Source organism: Thunnus thynnus, chromosome 13, assembly GCF_963924715.1.
Source record: "Thunnus thynnus chromosome 13, fThuThy2.1, whole genome shotgun sequence".
In the NCBI taxonomy this organism is placed as follows: Eukaryota; Metazoa; Chordata; class Actinopteri; order Scombriformes; family Scombridae; genus Thunnus; species Thunnus thynnus.
This window is the reverse complement of record NC_089529.1, coordinates 29352332-29374037: the sequence shown is the minus strand read 5'-3', so window position 1 is coordinate 29374037 and position 21706 is coordinate 29352332. Positions and strand designations below refer to the sequence as shown.

Genomic DNA, 21706 nt, shown 5'->3' with positions numbered 1-21706 from the left:
CACGACCCCTCAGATTTATCTGCTGACCCTTTGGAGGGGCCCCGACCCCTAGGTTGGGAACCACTGGACTAAACTAGCTAACTGTGTATGAAGTAGTGTAAACTAGCTCCACCTCCAGCAGCTACAACAGTAACATGCTGCTCTAACACTGATGCTTCACTATTAATAATCTAATGATGTCATATATAATAATATATCAGTCAGAGGGACCAAACCACTACTTTTACTAAATTTTTGCTGTTAATACTTTTAGTTAAGTAGGATTTTTCATGCAGGACTCTTACTTGTAATGGAGTGTTGCTGTATTGGTACTTTTGCTTAAATAAAGGATCTGAGTACTTCCTCCACCGCTGGTATTTAACAATGATTGCATGTGAATATGGCAGCTACAGAGGCTGCTTATTTTTAGACCTAGTGTTTGGATGCTGTCATTACAGGCAGATGTGTGTCTCCACTGTATTTTTAACCCAAACTGTGCAGACTTAAAGAGCAAAATCTGCACTCCTGAACATTCAAATAATAATAATAATATTTATATGAACATAAATAATAATGACAGATCCTGCCGCAGATGGCTGGTTGGTGATATTACAGTCAGATTTGGCCTCACTGCAGCCGTAATGAATGATATATTCAGCCTTGTCTGTTTCCTCCAGGCTTTGCTTTAGGTTTTACGACCACTGGAGACCATCGCCATGCGTTTCGCTCCGCGCATGCGCATCATACACACTCATATACAGACACACATACACATACACAGCTCTGAGATCAGCTCAACTATTTTGATTTCTCAATGTAAAAAATGATAAAAGCCATTTCTTGTACCTCTTCTGGACATTATCCGGCACATTTTTGTGAGTATACGCGCGGTGGATTTTTGAGTAATGCGTCGTAGTTGATACAAAAAAGGAAATCGCTTATTTTTTTTCATTATTAACATTAAGTTGTACTCAGTGGCAAACTTTGGCCACACCTAGATCCTGTCCCATTTCCACTAAAAAAAAGACAGGCTTTTTTTTTCCTCTTTCTGGTGCGTTTGTTTGTGTGACGGCGAGTCCCGGCGGTGTAACCGGAGAGGGGCCTCAGAGAGGGAATGCAGGACTGCAATGGAGCACAATGCAATACAGGTAAAGCCGATATAATTTCTAAATAAATATCGATTTCTGTCACGTACAGCCGCCGGGTTTTCTGAACCTGTTGATGTAGGGGAAATTCAACCGTGTGTCGCTGTGAATTGAAGCCTCGATTCCGCTTTTTATTTCATTTACTTTGACTATGTCGTATTGATTGTTTTCCCCCATATCAACCAAACCCCGAGCACCGAGAGTTGCTCCGACTGCAATTACAACTTTATTCAACCAGGCTCAACTTTTTTTTTTCCTCTAGAGGTGGAAAATAAACCGCTGATATTTGTATTTTTTTAATGAAAACAGTCGATTGTGACGCCGAGCTGTCGCCTCGTTGTGATACACGAGCCTCAGCCGTTAAATTCCTGTTTAATATTTCTGATATTTTCGCCGTGTTAATGATTAATTTCTTTGTGTGTCGTGTCGACAGTCTTCAAGCTTTTTTCTCCTCCCGGCTACCAACCCCCACACCCACACCAACAAACACATTAGCCAAATAAAATTAAATTTTCTGGCCGTTTGCCTGCTTGGAAATATCAGGAAACTTTTAAGCTAGCAGTCCACCTTTTTCAACAGGAAAAAAAACTAGCTTAGCAGCGAGTCGTCGCATCGACATTTCTCCATTTTTCATTTTTTTTTTTTTAACGCCGACTCGCAGAAAAATAATTTCAGCACCGCCATGATATTAAAGATTTAAATACCCTTCGACTGAGACTATGTGGAGCAGCATTAATGTTGGTTATAATAGGAAGCATATTGATATTATTATCAACCGCCCCCCCTCCCCCCCCCGACATTTTGTCTCCGGCGTAATTGCCACAGTTTAAGGAGGAATGTTAATATTGTGTGTGATTTTTTTTTTTTTTTTTTTTTTAAGTCGAAAATGTGGAGTTATTGTAGTTGAAATACTTGAAATAAACGAGGATTAGTCCTTGCTTGAAAGCCAGGAAACATCCAGAGGACACACAGCTTGGACAGTGTGGGGCTTTTTTTAGTCGCAATAAAGAAGAAGAAGAAGAAAAAAAAAAACGAACAAAGTCATTTGTTTTGAGAGAAATCCTCCATGTGTGGCCTTGGAGATATTTAATATTCCAGTGGTGCTTGTATATTTTTGCAATATCTCTGTTTAATTATTAATTTCTTGCTGCATTGAAAGGTTTTTCCCCCTCTTCTTCTTCTTCTTCTTCTTCTTCTTCCCTTGTGGTGAACTTGTGAGCTTTTTGAATAACAGGATATACCCAAGGTCAATACTGAACTGTAGGCTGTGTGTTTGGATTTTTTATTTATTTATTTGTTTATTGTCCACAGCAGGAGACATTTTATTATTAATATTCGTCGGAGGTTTTGTCCCCCCCCCCCCCCCTCTTTTCTCTCTCTCCCCTTCTCTTGCTTCCTTCCTTCTCTACTCAAAACTGTGTAAAAAAAAAAAAAATTATATCTCACTGCATTATTCCCAGAAATATCACGAGAACTGACGTAGGCAGGGTGCAGATTAAGGGTTTCCATCTTAAACTCGTGTGTGTGTGTATGTGTGTGTGTGTGTGTGTGTGTGTGTGTGTGTGTGTGTGTGTGTGTGTGTGTGTGTGTGTCTGTGTGTGTGTGTGTGTGTGTGTGTGTGTGTGTGTGTTCACATTTTAGACACAGGGCTGCCTCTCACTGCTGCTCAGATTATATTATGTGGCTTTTATTTTCCTGCCTGCTCAGCCCTGCCTCGTTTTCACCACTAGGCTGGAGCACTGCTAACCCCACCACCCCCCCTTCCTCCTCCTCCTACTCCTCTCCCCCCTCCTCCAAACCTCCAGGGCTAAAAAAAAAAAAAAAAAACAAAAAAGTAAAAAAGACTTGAGCTCTATGATGTTCATATAACACTCCTATAGTGGATAATAGCATGTTTATGATACACCGTACAGGCGTGATGGTAGTATTTAGTGTATTGTCTCACTATAATTAAACTAAATATATGTATAATAATCATTCTTGGGGAGTCTGCGGAGCTAAAACGTGAATGTATCTCACTTGTTTCCTGCTCATATATCTTTAAATAGCTACACCTCAAAGGTTTAATAGATTAGTAGATGAACAGAAAATAATCAATAAATCTTTTTTTTTTTTAAAGCAAAAATGCCCCCGAATCTGCTTCCACATTGTCAAGTTGTTCTTTTTTTTCCCTGTTTCCTGTTTCCTGTAGAAATAACTTGAGCTCAAATGATTAATGGATTAGTAGACGAACTAAAAGGTAAATCTGCAGCTATTTTGATTATTAGTTAGATATTTTTAAGCAAACATACCCAAAAATCTGTTTCCACATTGTCAAGTTGTTTATTTTTTTTCCAGTTTATACCTAAAAATAACCAGAGTTCAAATGATTCATAGATTAGTAGATGAAAAGAACATAAGGAATAGATCTTTTTTAAGCAAAAGTGTCCCTAAATCTGTTTCCAGATTGTCAAATGTGAGTTAAATTGATCGTCATTGCTTTCTTTTTTCCTTGTTTTTCCTGTTTATAACTGTAAATAACGAGGGATCAAAGGATTGATAGGTTAGTAGATGACCAAAAAAGTACATTTTTAATAATTTAATCATCTTTTAAGCAAAACCGCCCAAAAATGTCCGGTTCCAACTTGTTGATTGTGAGCTAAATTTATCGTACTTCATCGTATTCTTTTGTCCGTTTTTGTTTTTCACATATAAATAATTTGGAGCACAGAGGATTAATAGATTAGTAGATGAACAAAAAAAGTTAGTTGGCAACAATTTTGATGATCAATTAATCATTTTTTCAAGCAAAAATCCCCAAACATCTCTGTTTCCAGCTTTTGAAATGTGATATACAGCTATAAATAACTAGAGCTCAAACAATTAATCAAGTTGTTTATCGACAGATAACGAATCAGCAACAGTTTTGATAATCTTGTCAGTCATTAAAGTCATTTTTTCAAGCCAAAATGACAAAAATACTTTGGTCCCAGCTGCTAAATGTGAATATTTTCTGTTTTTCTCAGTCTTCTGTGGTTTTAACTTTAATATTTGTTGGGCTGCGTTAAGTTTTCTGACACTTTATAGACGAAAAGTTTAGTTGTGGAAATGATCTTTAGATTAATCGCTAATGAAACTTGATAGTTTATGATGTCCTTTTCCCAAAGTATAACTATATCTATAATATTCCCATAACGGGTAATAATTTGCCTGGAAAGGTCAACATTTTCTTGTTCTCTGTCCCAGTAAAAGTCCAATAAACTGTTTAATATTCCTATAATATGCCATCAGTTGCTAATATTCTGACTATAGTACTTAACATTATCCTAATTACACTTAATCAAGTCCATTAAACTGTGACAACATCATTAAATATATCTATAATATTCCTATAGTGGCCAATACTGTGTCTGCAGGGCTCAACAGTGACTTTATTTAAGTTTATTTTATACTTTTTCCTTCTTCATCAAACTCAAAGTCCAATAGAAAACGTTTTTTTATCGCTGTAATGTTAAATTTATGGCTAAAACTTCTTCCACAGTCTGTAAATACTTCTAAAAATAATCCTGAGTTGCTTCCCAGTGACTTCATGGGATCCATTTTTTTTAAGTATTACCATGATATATGTTCCTATAGTGGGTAAAACCATGTGTAGCGTTGTTCTCTCTGTCTTGTTACTACTCGTATACTCATTAATACTCCTATAATATTCAATTAATGGCTAATACTTTGATAATAGTTCTCAATAATGACGTTATTCTCCCTCCCATGTCATCAAGTATCCATAAATACATCTGAAATAATCCCATAATATTCCTGGAGTTGCTCCCTAGTGATCTATAGAGACTCTCTCTGACAAAGTATTTACATAATATACTTTTAAATATATGTATAATATTCCTTTAGTGTCTAATAAAGTGTCTGTTGAACTCAATAAGGATTTTATCAAACTTTATTTTACTCTTTTTCTCTCTTGTTCCGACTCTTATACCAAATAAAACTCAATTAATAGTTGTTGTTCTCTCAGTAGTACTCAATGTTGTCCCAATCATACATAATTATATTCATTCTGACAGTGTATTGAGTATAATAATCCTTACAGTACTCTAATATCATGTTATTATTGTGGCTCACAGTAGTCTGAGAGACTTTGTTTCATTCTTTCTCATTATTTTTCCATCTGATAAACTTAAAAACATTCGTATTATCCTCTTTTTAAGGGCTAATACTCTTATTCTTACTTCATTATATTCCTCCTATTATATGAATTAATATAATAAGCCTTAAAAAACATGTGTAACATCTGTGATGTTCTTTAATTATATCTGTGACACTCATATAGGCGCTAATGTCGTATAATATTCTTATAAATATATTTATAGGAGCTATTCATATCTCTGTGACTCAATATTTAATTTGCAGTGAGTTATAATGTGTCTGTGTTACAGTGTAGTTATTTTATCTCCTATATATCATGTAAAATATGGATGTAATTTATCTGTAATATGCTTTTAAATGCACCTCTGGGACTCAACAGGGAATTTCTAATGATTATTTGACCCCATAGTGTTATTATAATATTCCAGTGGGAACTTTCAGTATGTTTGCAGAGCTAATAAACAACTGTATGTTACTCTGTGCTGATTTTTCACCGCAGTCTTCTTATAATCTTACAATATAGGGTTTATATTGTGTCTGTGATGCCCTGCAGTTACATTTTTATATTACTTTTAAGTGTTTTATTGTCAGTGTATCATTATAATAGTCCTGCAGTGTGTCCATGGGGAGTCTGTCTTTTATTTTATCTCCCGCGGTTCTATAATTTCAGCAGGATATAGGAGTGTTTTGACATTCAACAGTGACCTTGCCTGTTTTAATTGAGCGCTCTGTTCAGCTGTATCGCCACAATGTTACTTTAACACAAATATCACCTTCATATAGGGGCTTATAGATCGTATAAGTGATGTTGTTTTTCATTTTTGGTGTCCTCTGGCGTTCCCACAAGGCCTTTTAAAGTGTGCCTGTGATACTCTACAGTGACGTAATTAAAGATTATGTCACCGCATTATGTTATACGGTGGGCTTTTTTTAAATTAGTAGTGATATTAACGTTGCTATTTGAGTCTGTGTAGCTGATGTGAGCATGTATTTAGTTTTTCTGCTGTGACATTGATTCAGTATCTTTCTAAAAATTGATCCTAGGCCTGCTGCAGCTGGTCTGCAGAGCTACAGTGAGTGGGGGAGGGGGAAGAGGAGGGAGGAAGAGGAGGGGGGGGGGGGCTGCCTGTGGTGGTGGTGGTGGTGGGGTATGGGGATAGGGTGGGGGTTGTGGATGATCAACACAGGAGTGAGAATTTGAGAATATTCTGCATTTTAAGGCAGCAGGCGGGGAGGTGAAGGGCGACATCACAGCAGCAGCAGCAGCAGCTACAGGACGAACTGGAACGACTGGTTGTTGTAGAGAAGCTGCAGTTAGTTTGGAGACGGATTGTTGAGTGGCGCAGGAAGGGGAGGAAATACAGAATCTGCATTTATTTGGTGAATCTTCATGTCACATCTTTCATGAGTTAAATGGATAGCAGCTGCAGAGACAGCCACACCCTGAGTCTATACACTAGGACTATTATTTCATGCGGATAATACGCTGGGTGAACGTGACCTCTGCATGGTTATATTTAACTGTATTTTAATGAACTTTAATATGAAAAACTGCACTTTTTAAAACTGTTCAGCCATGCTGTGTTATAAACATTAGCAGAGAGCCGGGCAGTATCAGCAAACTATCAGGCCTTTCTAAAGCTCAAAACTCTCAGATGTGAAGATTTGCTGCTTTTTTTCTGTTTAATATCGTAGTGAATTGAATCTTTTTTTTTTCGCTTTTAGACTGTTTGTCAGACAAAACAGAAACATTTGAAGGGGCTACCCTGCAGTTTGTGAACTGAAAATGGACATTTTCTGCATTTTTCTGACGTTTTTATAGATCAGACGATTACTAGATTAATGGATTACTGAAGAAAATCATCTGCTGATTTATTAAAAACATAAAGTTAAAGTTAAACATTAGTTCCTGTACTACAAACTTTTTGAAAATATAAGTTAAGTGGATTTTTTTGTTATTTAACTCAAATGGAAAGTCACCCAATTTATGTAACATTCAAATAAGACCTGAATTGATTAATTGATTAGTAGATTGGCAGAATATTAATCTTTTCAAGCATAAATATCAAACATTATCTGGTTCCAGCTTCTCAAACGTAAATATTTTCTGTCGTTTATATTATAAACTGAATTTAGGCTGCAACAATTATTTTCATAATCGATTAAACAGGCCGTTTATCGTCTTGAAAACATCAGCAAAATGGAAAAAATCTGATGTTTTGTTTTGTTTGACTTCAAAAAAGAGACTTTCTCTCTGCTCTCTCATGACTGATTTATTTATTTCAACTTAAAACCCAGAGCTGCAACCAACTATTGTTTTCATCATCGATTAATCTGCGCTTTATTTTCTCAAATAATTGATTGATCATTTAGTCTGCAACATATCTAAGAGCCTTTAATGACGTTGTCAACTTGTTGTACAGTAACGATTGATTAATAGTTGCTGTTTAATATTCTGTTGGTCGACTAATAGTTAAACTCTGCAGTCACCTGACTGGCATTTATCAACTCAAGGCCAAAAACATGTCGTCATTATCAAGAACTCAACAAGCACAAAGCAGAAAACAGGACAGATTACACAGTTTCAACCAAAATACTTTCATGTTAGTATTATAGGAAGATCTAGAAGATAGAAGAAAGCAGCAAATTATATTTGAGAAGCTGGAATTAGAGACTTTTGGGTCTTTTTTTGCTTGTAAAATGACATAAATGATGAATCAATTATTAAACTAGGCGACTAATCTTTTCATCTCTAAACTAAATCTTTGTTTTTTGGACCAAACAAGACATTTTTACTATTTTCTGACATTTTATAGCAAAAGAATCAATCAATTTAATTGAAAATATAAATGGCAGATTGTTTAAATAATGGAAATAATCATTATTTCCCTCAGTAACCGCCTCGTTTGAGTTTTTGTCAGTGAGAAATATTTGTTCAATATTTTGGGGTCAGTTGCAGCTGTGGGTCTGCATATTGTGTTTCATGTAAAGCTCTTGTAATTCGGTCTTTTTTAGCCTCCAGCTCCAAAACAGGAGATCACAGAGGAGCAGAGGCCGCCTGATGGATTCAATATCACACAACTGAAGCATATTCATGTCTGCTGTGTTGTACATAAAACAACATATGTGCATTTCGCCTTGATTTTTTTTTTTTTTATCATCTAAAAAAAAAAATGCAACTGCAAGGCTTGGAGGGGTAATTGGATGAACTTGAAAGTGCATCGTTTCAATATATTCTGACAGAAAGGAGGCGTGATAAATCTTTAATTAGTGATATGAAACAGGAGAAGTCTGGTGATATTCTATATTTTTCTTGTCAACGAATCCCATAAAAAAACAAAACCAACACTGAATTGATCTATGAACAAGTATTATCTGTGATATATCGTATTCCTCGGTACTTTACACCTCCATTGTTGTCCAAAAACTAGAAGTATTCAGATCCTTTACTTAAGTAAAAGTAGTAAAAAATCCTACTTAAGTTGAAGTGTTCCTAATATTTTGCCCACCTCGTGTACACCACTCAATATAATGGACTCCACCACCTGCTACGACCCCGATAATAAACATAAAGTAGAATTATCACCTTTCTGATAATGTCAACAAAAACTGAAACTGTATAAGCTTCATAAATGTAGAATTAATGGAGCTGTCGTGTGGAATTGCACAAGTGTTCCTAATAAAGTGGTCGGTGAGTGTATCTTAAAAGCTTGTTACATCATCCGTCATGTCAAATCTTCATCTGAAACCTGACTAAAGCTGTCAAATAAATGTGGAAGTATATAGTAGCATCACATACTCAAATAAAGTACAAGTACCTCAAAATTGAAGTACAATACTTGAGTAAATGTACTTTCCACCGCTGATTAAAAACTATTAAAAACTCGTCAGTGAGTCACACTGACGCACCGGCTGACGTGTTCCTTCATCACCATGAACGCACACATACACACTCCGTCCTGCTGACAGAAATACACACCAGAGCTCCAAATGTGGATTCATCCGCCGTATAAAATAGTCCCCAACAAAAGCACTACTTCCTCCCTTGTTTGTTTGTTCGATTACAGACAATAACTACAACGAAAAACTGCAGTTCAGTGTTTAAACTGATTTAGGAAAGTCAGAAAGTGTTGAGAAACAGATTGTGGGATTTGTTGACAGCAAGAAAAATATAGAATAAAACGCTCATGTTGTCTTATAGTGACTCCATCATGCACCTTCCAGTCCTTTCTGGTCTTTCAGAGACTGTATTTACAGCTGAAACAAACTTCAGTTTTCTATTACTTTCAGTATAAATGATGGGGGACAAAATCCACAGCAGCCAAATGAGTCAAATCAAGTAGATATCTTTCAACATTAGTCTTTTTAGCACCAAAGTTCCTCTTTTTGTTACTATACTTCCACCTGCAGCTCAACAGGGAAACACAAAGAGTGAATCTGATGCTATAAAGAACATTTAAGCAAGTTTTACTCGTTACATTCAGGCAGCTGACTCTTGTTTTAAGACAGATGTAAAAAAAAAAAAAAAAAATTGTGAAATCGTCTTTTTTTTTTAAAGTAGTTTTTCAATTGTGGATGTTTGCTGGTTTTCTTTGACGTTATTTATGATACTAAACTGAATATCTTGTACTGTTGGCTGGAGAAAACCAAACATTCAGAGATGTTATATTGGACTTTGGGAAATTATGATGGAAAATTTTCACTTGCTGACATTTTATAGACTAACGATTACCCAACAAATAGAGAAAGTTTTCTTTGTGAAAATAATTGTGAGATGCAGCTCTACAACAAATCTGTACTTATTTGTACTAGTCTGTACAAAAATGGATCGTTTGCTCTATAAATTGTCAGAAAATGGTAAAAACATCCATCATAGTTTCTTACAGGCCAAATAAAACCTTCTGCTGGATTCAAACAACAGAGAGACAAAGGAAACCAACTTATCCTCCACTGAGACGCATGAAGTACGTAATGTTTGGCAGTTTCTCTTGAAAAATGACTAAAACAATTAATTGATTAAAACAATAGTTTGCATTTTTGAAAGACTAATTCTTGACCAAAAAACTGAAGTGAAACTTTTTTCACAGACGTGAGCTGCAGTTAATATGTCAGCAGGTTTTTGGTGAATAAAAAAACACAATCAAAATCAAAAATGACAACAGTAACCTTGATTGAATGGTGGTTATTACTCTTATTGTTTTATATATTCATAATTTAACCGTTTTAAATAAAAATGCACTCAGTTTGGGTTAAAAAACCCACATTCTTTCATTTTTAGAATAAGAACTTCAGTTGCCTCGGTTGGTGGATTTTGTGGTTACTTATCTGAGTAATGTTTGTAGCAGAGCACATTAACAGTCAGTCTGCTGACTGAAGCTGCAGCTCAGGATCCAAAATGGCAGCTCAGCATCCTCCTGACACATACAGAGATTATCATTTATGTCACGGACCTACAGATTATAAGAAAAAGAAAGTATTTCTCGTGAAAATAAAACTGAGAGGGACTACCAGGTTCACTGAAACCTCTTAAAGCAACAAAACGGCTTTGACTTTTAGAAAGATTGCCTATATTTCCTGGGTATGTTTTTAGTCTTTTTTTTCCTCAAACTAGTCTGGGTGTCAGAGACCCGAGGCTCCTCACACTTCCTCTTACAAAACGCTGAAATCAAAGCTGCAGGTTTAATCACCCAGCAGCAGCAGCAGCAGCAGCAGCAGCAGCAGCAGCAGCAGCAGCAGCAGCAGCGACAGTCTTGGCTTTCAGATGTATGAAACCACTTGAGGTGCGTTCGATTTATTGCTCCTGCCATCCGTGTAAACACCCACAAACGGCCAGCGTTTGCTACTCGTGAGGTGAGACGAATCAAGTGCTCCTCGTCACATCCAGAGTACAAACACACAGGAAGCTCCGTGTAAACCGAGCCGCAGATTAAATAACCGCACGTGAGATTCATGTCGCCGTTATTGTGCCAAATGACACATCCACCATTTTGGGGAGGAAAAGAGGAACCTGCTCTTAGAGAGAGACGGCGATCAGGAGAGTTTTCAGTTCATCAACGGTTTATTAATACACACTAAGCTGCTAAATATTCCACATCTTTAAATACTAAAGTGTAAGAGTGCACAAGTTAAATTTCACTGCAACAGTTTTGCATTCTTACAGTATTATCTGTATTTCACAGCTGCTACTGATGATCATTTTCATTATCAATTAATCTTCCGTTATTTTATCGATTTAATCCGTTAGTCGCTTGGTCTACAGTTTGTCAGAAAAGGGTTTGGGACATTTTAAATTGAGTTCTGAGCTGTTGTTTGAGTAAAATGAGGAAATACAGTCAGTTTAATATCATAAATAACGAAGAAAAACAGATTTTATTCACATTTTTCACAATTTTCCAGCAGTAAATATTTAATATTTTTCCTTTAAAAATGAAATTAATTGTTTTATTTAACAGGGACAGTGCAAACTGATCAACATTGCTGTAAATGAACCAGATAGTGATGCAGCGATAGTCAATCAGACAATTAATCTAAAACCATTTTGAGTATTTTTTTCAGAAAAAATACTCAAATTCTCTGATTCCAGCTTCTTAAATGTGAATGTTTTCTGGTTTCTTTAGTCCTCTGTGACAGTAAACTGATTATCTTTGTGTTGTGGACAAAACAAGATATTTGAGGACGTCATATTTGGTTTTTGGGGAAACAGTGATCAACATTTTTCACCGTTTTCTGACATTTTCTAGACCAAACATCTGAACAAAATAATCGTTAGTTGACATTCTTGTGGATGGAATAATCATTTTGAAATGTTGATTATATCAGAGCTGCAACCTAAAGGGTATTTTCATTATCGATTTCATCTGACTTATTTTTTCATTTCAGTGTATGAAATATTAGAAAATGGTGAAAAACGTTCATCAGAACCCCAAAGCGACGTCTCTGAATGTCTCGTTTTATCAGACCAACAGTTCAAAACACAAAGATATTCAGTTTACAATCATACAAAACAGAAAAAATCTGCCGTCCTTGAACTGAGCAACACCTGATTCAGCCTGTTTCAACTAAAATCTGAGAATGTTTTGGTTCAATAAATTATTTAAATGACTAATAAAGATGTCACCTTGGTCTCCGGGAAATTGCAGCAGACATATTTCACCATTTTCCTGCTGTTTCGCAGTCGACGTGATTCATTTTCTATTCGACTAACTGAATCACTTAACTGTTTGTGCTCCTGATAGTATTTTATTTACATCCAAACGCATCATTTAAAACTTGAAAGTTCGCTCTTGACTTTGAGAACAGTAGTTTTACCCTCAAAAAGTTCTTAAAACCAGTAATTGGACCCTGAGATAAGAACCTCTTTATCAAAACATTTACAACATTTAATTGCTTTCCTTTTTGCAGAATTAAATGACCTTTTTCTTCTGATCTTTTGTGATCACTGAGCTGAATAATGTTCATGTAATGAGGGTTACGTCTGAGTTTAGCTCATTTAGGGCTTTTTTTTTTTTTTTTAAAGGAGACATTATGAAGTGACTCATTTCGTTTTATGCCTCCCTAAATCCTACACGGTGACGAAACATCTGTCTGTCAACGTGCATAAAACAGAGGTGTAAATTGAAAATATGAAAAGAGGTGTTGTTACAGGATGAAGTTTGATGGTTTAACAGCAGATAAAGAAAGTCGTACTGCTGTTACATCAGCTGTTAAAATACTTCCAATTTCTCTTTGTGTAGAAACATAATTTAGATGTAATTTAATATAATAAAACCACACAAGCGTCAGTTCTGGTAAAAAAAAAAAAAAAAAAGACTAATTTTTTGAGGGTTAGTCAGAGTTATGTAAGCGGATGAGTCACGATGTAAGTTGGCTGAACTATAAAACATCTTTATGAACAAATGTTCATGTTTATTTAAGTTTATTTCTTGTTTTAAGTCTGCTGCTGCTGCTCTCAGTGTTCAGTTGTTGATACCGTTGTTTTTTTTTTGTTTCTTATAAGGACTTAGGTAACTCTCTGTTCTTGTTTTGCATTTCCTTCCTCATAAAAACATCTGCAGAAATGATTTTTACAACCATGTTTGCTTGATTAAGAGTCCTGGTCTTTCTTACTTTTTTTTTTTTTTCTGTTGGTGTCAACTGTGTATTAGTTTCTCGTTTGTGTGCAGGAGATACAAACAAAACGGGAACTAGCCTACACTTAAACACTTTGCTCCATAGCGCCACTCAAAACCTCCACTGAGGACTCCAGTGATTTTAATATTTCATAAAACTGGAAGACAAAACCCAAAAACAATTAATGGGAGGAAAAATATCCTTGAAATTGTGTGAATTTTGCTTGTTGTTGTTTAAGAGTTGTTTGAAAATATATGGATACATTATGAAATATATCAAGCCATCTGTATTATAAATATGCCATATAATATAATATAATGTAATATGCTGTGTACTAGTTTGTGTCTGTTAGTCCCTTCAGGTCTGTTTGTGTTTTGTTTTGTGACTCTTACAGTATTTATACAATAAATAATTGACAACAAACTCCTAAAATTGAAGCAAAATAAGCTTAGATTTCCTGACTTTTAGTTCCTCATGTGGGTCAGACTCTTAAAAATGCTGGATCCTACATTTCCCACAATGCAACTCGATATAATCCTTCCTGCCTGGTGAACGCCCGCATCTTTCAAAAGCCACACCTCGTAGAGTGTAATGCAGGTTTTCAAGTTTTCTGTCATGAGTTTAATCCAAGCTGAAGATACTTAAACGACAACATCAAGGTTGTTTTGTCAGACTTGACAAAGCTCCTCCAGACATTATTATACATCTGTTCATGTGTAAAAATGTTTTTACATTGCCTACAAAGAGTTCAAGTTCAGGGGAAAATCAACCTGAGCCCAACACATCGCCATGACAAAGCACTGCTGCAGAGCAAGAGAAGCAGAAAAAGCTGTTGTTCCTGTAAAGTTAACGTCCTGTAGCTGCTTCAAAGTAAAAGCTTCCCTTTAAAGATGATCGATGATGGCTTTTACTTTGAAGCACCGGCAGGAAGTGTTTAGTTTGTGTCATCGAGGGCAGCTTAGCGACCGCCCCAACACACATCACTGTTGGCAGCCAGCTCGTCGCGAGAATAAGAACACATCCGTTCCTCTATCAAACAGGAAAAAGACGTTCAAATTGAACCAAATAAAAGCACTGATGAGAGACGTTCTGATGTGATCTGAGAGGAAGAAGTCACATGACTTCCTTGGCATAAGTGTGCACATTTCTCAGCGTCATTCAGTATCTGACCTCAAATCACAGCACACGCCTCAGTTAAAACATTATTAAGTTTTAGCTAATTTAGAAAAATCTTTCACAGCAAACTCACAGAATAAGAAATATCAATAATTATAGATGCTGAATGATTAACTACAGCAGATGATTTTATGACGGCTTTCTGGGAATGAGCCTCTTCATGTGGCCTCCAGAAAGTGAAACAACGCAATAATAATAATGTATTTATTTCTTTATAACCTTTTTAAAATCAGCTAAATGAGGAGTATGACCACCGTGTTGTAGTTAAATAATTACAGGAAGCTGCCTGTTTTTCACAGAGTCGGCTCAGAAATTAAACAAAGATTATCTAGAAAAGAACTGAGACACATGCACGACGATTCAGATCATACAGGTTAATAAATGTCTTATATTTCAGTTGTAATAATGTATTAATCGAGACGTTTGTATAGTATTTAGAGACAGTATCAAGAGTTTCAGATATTCCTCTGCCACGCTAAACAGACAGAGGAGTTAATTTTTAACGCACCCTCCTCTCTGAGTTTAATATATTACAGTATCCTGCTGTGACTGCTGTTAATACATGTGAAAACGCTGCCTTATTGCAAGATGGTGCAACTTTATCGTCAGAGGTGTTTACGCCAGAGGTGGATTCTGAGTTATGGTTCAAAAACACCCAAGGAAGTTAGGAAAGCAAACTTTGGGCTCTATCTGACATCCAGACATTTAAATTTTAATTTATTACTTCTTATCATTTAGGCATTTTCCCTTTTTAAATGCAGGGAAATGTGAAATTATCCTGTAGCTGCCTTATTTTGCATTTTAACATTAACGTCTCTGAAATGTTGATGCAAAAAAAAAACCTTTTTCCTTATTTGAAGGCTGTGATTTTAAAACAAATAGGCCAATATTTCCTTAAATTGCTCATAACATAAAAAATATATCTCAGATATTTTAAGTTGGTTTGTTGTTCAACACTTTGGTCCAAAGGAAATATCTTTAACAACTGTGTTCAAGGCTGCAATTAACGATTATGTTCACAATCAATTATTCAGATTATTTTTCAGAATAATGGTTTTGTTTCACAATTTTTTTTCCTTTTTTAATTTTTAATTATTAGTAGAAATGAGACACAAAAAAACAATTATGAAAGGAGTAAAAAGAAGGGGGTTGTGCTGGTGAGGTTTAAAAACCCAAAAGGCCTTATAAAGACATCTCACCAAAATGTCAGATATGAAGTTTACTATAATATAAGACAAATTCTCATGTTTTACAACCAGGAACCATCAAATGTTTGATATTTTTTCATGAAATTTATTATCATAATAGTTGCTGATTCATTTTCTTTTTTTGTTTTTGTCATTTGGTCTAGAAAACATCAAAAAATGTTGAAAAATGATGATCAGTGTTTCCCAAAGTCCAGGGTGACGTCCTCAGGTGTCTTGTTTTGTCCCGAGTCCACAAACCAAAGATATTCAGTCACAGAGGACTAAAGAAACCAGAAAAACGACTGTAAACGATATAGTAATTATCAAATTTCAAATAATATTCTGTCTGTCGACGAAATATACTGTACATGCCGTGGATGATACTTTTTATAGGAGTTTTTTAGGGTAGTAAACAGCATAAATTTCACACTTTCAAGGCCAACACTCAAATAAAATAACAGAAAGTAAATATTACGCTAAAATGCTCTGAGAGATTTTCACTAATGTGCTAAAAAAATAGCATGTTAATACTAAAATGTGCAGGTTAACAACATGCTAACCTGCTAATACGCTACTGTACTCAGTGTCAGGTTGGACAAGATGAAATGAACAACAGCTGGGTTGAAGTTTCTTATTTCTGTTGCTGCTACAGCTTCCTCATTTCTTTCCCTTTTCCACTGGGCTTCAGTCTAATGTTACTTTCCGGGAACCTTTGCTGCTTTGGATCTTCCTTCTGAGATTTAACTCAACCAGTGAGATTATTTCACTCTCCTAAAGAAGGTTATAGGAGTTAAAAAAAAGTGTGGTCTGTGATCGCCCTGCAGAGCTTAATAAATGCCAAACCCTGATGGTGAAAATGCCTCAGGTGCCTCTTGGTTCACACAGGGACCATTAACTCCTCCTCATCAGTGATCCTGTGCTCTTGTCTTCCTCTCGTCAGTGGTTGGGTGCTCCCTCCTGCCAACGAGGCAGCTACGCCTTCTACAAGTCGGTGAGCAGCAGACGTCAACCCGACGGCCCCGTCCAGGTCTGGAGGCTCGGGGAGTTTTACTTCATCCGCTGTGGACCGCAGGATCCTGTATGCATTGCTGAGGTGAGATATCTGATCACGTGAAAGTCATTTTGTCCCTCTGTCATGTGCCATTGAGGCCCGTGACTGAGAGCCTGCAGGTTTCTACAACTAAACCTCTCATTCAGACGGGATTTATGCCTGTGGGGGAGGTGGAGTCATGTTAACATTACCTGTTTGTGATTTTAATCCAATTGGAGCGCATATCTGGGTCATTTTTCACCCCTTCAACCCCCTCCAAATAATAATTACAGCTGCAGTGACTGACTCACAGCTCCTTCCGCAATTTAAATCCCGTCTGGAGCGATGTCATCGTATGTTAAAGTGGATCTCTGAGTTTTTTCCCTCTGCTGCTTTTTATCAGCTCAGTGTGAAATTTGACTTGTGTGTGAAAATGAAGGAAGTCAATGTTGTTGCTAATCTGATAGATGCTAACCAACCAACATATAGACCTACTTACCAATATGACAACATAAATTAACAAAACCATCGGGAGAGAAAGACTCCATAAAAGCTCATCAAATGGACTGTTGTAATGTCGATTCAGTACAAGTATCAGTAATCTTCTTAGAGCCCAGTTTAGGGATGCAACTAATAATTATTCTCAGTATTTTTCAATCAATTGGTTAATCGTTTTGTCTATAAAATGTCAGAATTTCATGAAAAATTAAGTTATAATTTTCCACAGTCGAAAGGTGACGCCTTCAAATACCATGTTTTGTCTGACCAACAGTCCAAAAACCAAGAAAACTGAGTTTACTATCATGTGCTATTAAAAAATGCATAAAATTCTCATGTTTGAGAAGCTGGAACCAGCAAATGTTTGGCATTTTTTCCTTAAAAAATTACTAAAACAAAGTAGTTGCAGATTAACTTTCTGTCAATCGATGCAACTCTAGAGCAATTTTTAGCTGATAATTGTTTACATTTTGGCAAATTGGCAACATTAAAGGATATGTCTGGCAATTTTCTATACATTTTCATATTGTCAACAAATCTCATGTTTGTATTGTGTGTGTGTGTGTATCCAAAGCCTGATATATCTTACTCCTCTGTGCTGTAGACCTCCACTTTGTCCAAAAACTATTAAAAACACGTTGAGTGAGCCACACTGGTGAACTGGGTGACATGTTCCTTCATTATGAAGAGTTTGGTCATGTTAGTTTGTTTAGAAACGGCTCCAAAGACTAGAGGAACAGCGATCACATTCTCAGTCTCCAGAGAGTAGTTCTGTGTAAGGCAGACGCCACTGAGCATGTGCAGGAACGTATATATCACAACCTCTTGACTTTGTACTGAAGTTCTTTGAGAAACTAAAGTCAAGAGGCTGTTTATATGTAGCACGACAAGCTGTTTTAACAGGTTGAGTAGCACTAATCATGACAAGTCAACTGAACTTAGTGCCCCTTTAATTAAACCTACAAACTGAACCAGTCTGACGGTCTGTAGATCTAAATGGGTCTCGCTCCATCCTGCTCTTCTAGCTGCTCACTCGAGTTATAGAAGACTTAACAGTATGTTTTATTGAGTCTACGTCCCACAGCAAGGCTAAATTTAGCAAATTCAGGTCGCATGCTGAAAAAGTAAGGACACGTTGTATTTAGGTTGATGGTATTGGATTGACAGTGGCTGATTGTGATGAAGGATGTGATGTATTTGCTCCGATGACAGCAGTGAGGAAATACAAACAGCCACCAAACACCAAAGTTTTCTTCTACCTTTAAAAAAAAAAAAAAAAATCAGTGAGAATCACTTGACATTCAGGCCATCAGCTGACAATATTCAGATGACTTTCTTATATATATTCTTATATACTGGAGGCCTTTGGTCTTTCCATGGTCTTTGGATTTCCAAGTAATTTTGTACAGATATTCATGTTCCCCAGATGATAAATCCTACTGACTTTTCTTGTAGCCTCCACGAAGTCGACACTTGCTGAAAATTCTCCAGTTCCAGCTTCTTAAAGGCCAGTTTAGAGCAAAGATTCGCGACAAGACGAGCTGAAACTTGCAACTACTTGAAATGCGCCAGTTTACGCCAATGAGACTGAACTAGACGGTGTATCGTTTCCATAGCAACGACTATCTGCATATCCGTTCTAACCGCAGACTTTTCAGGCTTTTTTTGTCGCTGGATACTTTGTCGTGTCTTAAGATATGATTAAGGATAGCGATAGGGAGTTAACTTGCTACAGTTTCAGTTCTAGTATTGACAAAACTGCGAAAACATAAAGAAACGAGAGGGTCAAGTTGCACTTTTATTGCAAATATCAAAATTTAAGGCTTGTGTCATACAGACACAGCAGTTCCTCAAACAAATTGATGAGGCGAGCCTCTTTTTCTTCCGTCTTTAATTCTGCCTTTTTGACCAGCTGACTTCGCTACAGTCCGATTGGCTGCTGAAACAGGTGACTTGACAAGCTGAGTCTCAGGCGACGCCACAGATTACAGAGTTTAGTGCGATACTGAGCTACAGAGAGTTCTGGAAATGAAAACAAATTTTTTTGGTCACTGATATCAAAACGCACATCTCTTCCTATCTGTCTCCATATTGTTTTGTTAGCTGCTACGACCCACAAACAGTGAAATGTTGTTTTTATATGATATATTTGATTTGCTAGTCGTCACATTTGATTGGATGAACTTTTGTAAACACCCCTGAGTGCAGGATGAGTCATCAAACATTTGAAACCATTTTACAGGAAGTGAAAAGAGGGATTTTGATGTTAAAATACTCTCAACACTAATTTTTTTGACACATATTTGGTTTATAACAAGAGATAAATGAACCATTAACACAAGGGCACAGGATAAGATAAAACTGTCATTTCACTGGGTCTTTAATTCTCTTAGTAAATTGTTTTTACAGATGGTATACCAAAAAAACAGCATATGAAAGTTTTACATTATTTTTAACTTTTTTTTTTCAAATAATAATATTTATTTAGTGTTTTTGGGGCTGTTGACAAACATGTTTCACCACCATCCACAATTTGTTTTAATGCAGCTGTGAGTAGCTCCTGCATTTCCTTTGTGCATTGCATTGTGGGAGAATAGTGTCTATCAGCAGCACTGACTGGTTTAAGTACTTCATATGTTAAATCTGCATTTATCTAGTAAGTTGAACACAAAACAATGACTCTGAATCCACAAAGCTGCTGATTGGTTTAAATCTCTTAACAGTAGAACCAGGTGTGACTGAAGGTGAGTCAGGTGTTGCAGCCTGTGTACTCAGTCAAACTCCTTTTATGAATGAATGAATAAAACCAAATAAAAAACCTCCGGAAACAGCAGCAGCGATGTTGAAACATCTCCTCGTGACTCAGCCACGAATCACGTCTGACCTCCAAACCTGCACAATCTGCTCCACGTCAGTTTCATTCACACTCACATAATGTTGTCTTTAACTCCTGACCCGTCGACCCGCTGGGACCGAGCCCGGTTCCAGGAGTCCTTTCTACCCTTTTGTGGACAGCATGTTCTTCTTTCTCTCAGACATTTTCCTTTCTAGTCGTTTCCTTCTTCTTTACTGTTATTTTTCGCTTATCTCCACTTACAGATTGACACTTAAAACACAACAATATTTGAAAGTTTTCTCTTTTTAGCCATTATAGCAGCTCTATGGATGGCAGTGCTATGTAATTTGGTTCACACATTTATATTCCCTTCAGGATAAATTGTAATAACTTTGATGATCCCTCAACGTTTCCTCTAGATCCACCATCAGGATAGAATTTCAGTTTGTCCAGTAGTTTGATTAATGCTAAATATCTAATCACATTTCCATCAGCCTCAGCTGTACTTTGTGTTCTGTGCTAATTAGCATATATTAGCATGCTAAACAAAAATGGTGACATTATTAACATTGTCATTATGAGCCTGCTGGTGTGCTAATATTAGACTTTTAAGTTCCTAAATCAGAGAATGTGAAACGGTGTATTTATCTGCTTCTTCAGCCCTGCCAGCATCTTTGTTCAAGGTTACAGATATTAATTTATAATCTAGAAGGTTTCAAAGTATTTTAAAAGTCGGGTGTTTTTCTTCTTCATGTGCAGGTGACCTTACTGTGGGAAGACCAGACACAGCGACACCTGCTGGCCAGCGCCAGACTCTACTTCCTGCCTGAAGACACACCGAAGGGCCGGACCAGGGAGCACGGAGAGGTGGGTCAAAGGTCACAGGAGCGACTGGCTTCTTTTCCAGTCTGGCATGGGTTTCATCTTTATTTCAGTCATTTGTTCATTCTTCCAAATATGTTTCTAGTACACTGTGTGTTTTTTTTTGTTATTATACATTGTTTAATTTATTTATTTTAGTGTAATTAATATTTAATTGCATTTCTTACCATTTTCCTTCTCTGTTCTCACCTTAAATCTCAGTTTAATGTTCAACTAACCTGCATTATTTGTGACCATTAGTTTGGAGAACATAAATAAACAGACCATGACTGGCTCCAGCGTATGTGAAAGAACTATATTTCCTCACAGAGTCGGTTATTTTCGGATGCTCTGAGGACATTTTATCACTTACCTCTCAAAAACAATCAGCTACTAGAAGAAGAAAACTGATTATTAAAGACAAGAATTCCACCTTATTTCCAACAGATGCTTTTTTTAAATTTTAAATAATGATTTGATTTGTATACGGAGGCGTTCACAAACAATAAAAAAAACACTTTTATGTACTCAGCTTTATCGTGAGATGAAATTAATTGTTTCTTATTATCTTTTTATCCTTTTTTTGTTATATTTCTTTTTGGAAAACATATTGTCGTTGCTTTAATTTTACTTTCTATTGAGTGTGTTACTGTATGACTGTATATTAAAAACCATTAATTTTAAAAAATAACTTTTAAAAATGATATAAAATATAGCATAAAAGTTAAAAAAAAAAAAAAAAACTTCA

General features: G+C 36.2%; 1 protein-coding gene across 1 annotated transcript in view; it reads left to right on the top strand.

The window, feature by feature from the left end:
* The first annotated feature begins 710 nt into the window (after positions 1–710).
* zgc:77151 (uncharacterized protein LOC337153 homolog) overlaps positions 711–21706 on the top strand; it is a 46746-nt gene continuing 25750 nt past the window's right edge. The window contains exons 1-3 of the mRNA XM_067608900.1: positions 711–1127; positions 16674–16826; positions 20857–20964. Of these exons, the coding sequence (XP_067465001.1) occupies positions 1107–1127; positions 16674–16826; positions 20857–20964 (282 nt within the window). The 5' untranslated portion in view covers positions 711–1106. The remainder of the gene's footprint in view (positions 1128–16673; positions 16827–20856; positions 20965–21706) is intronic.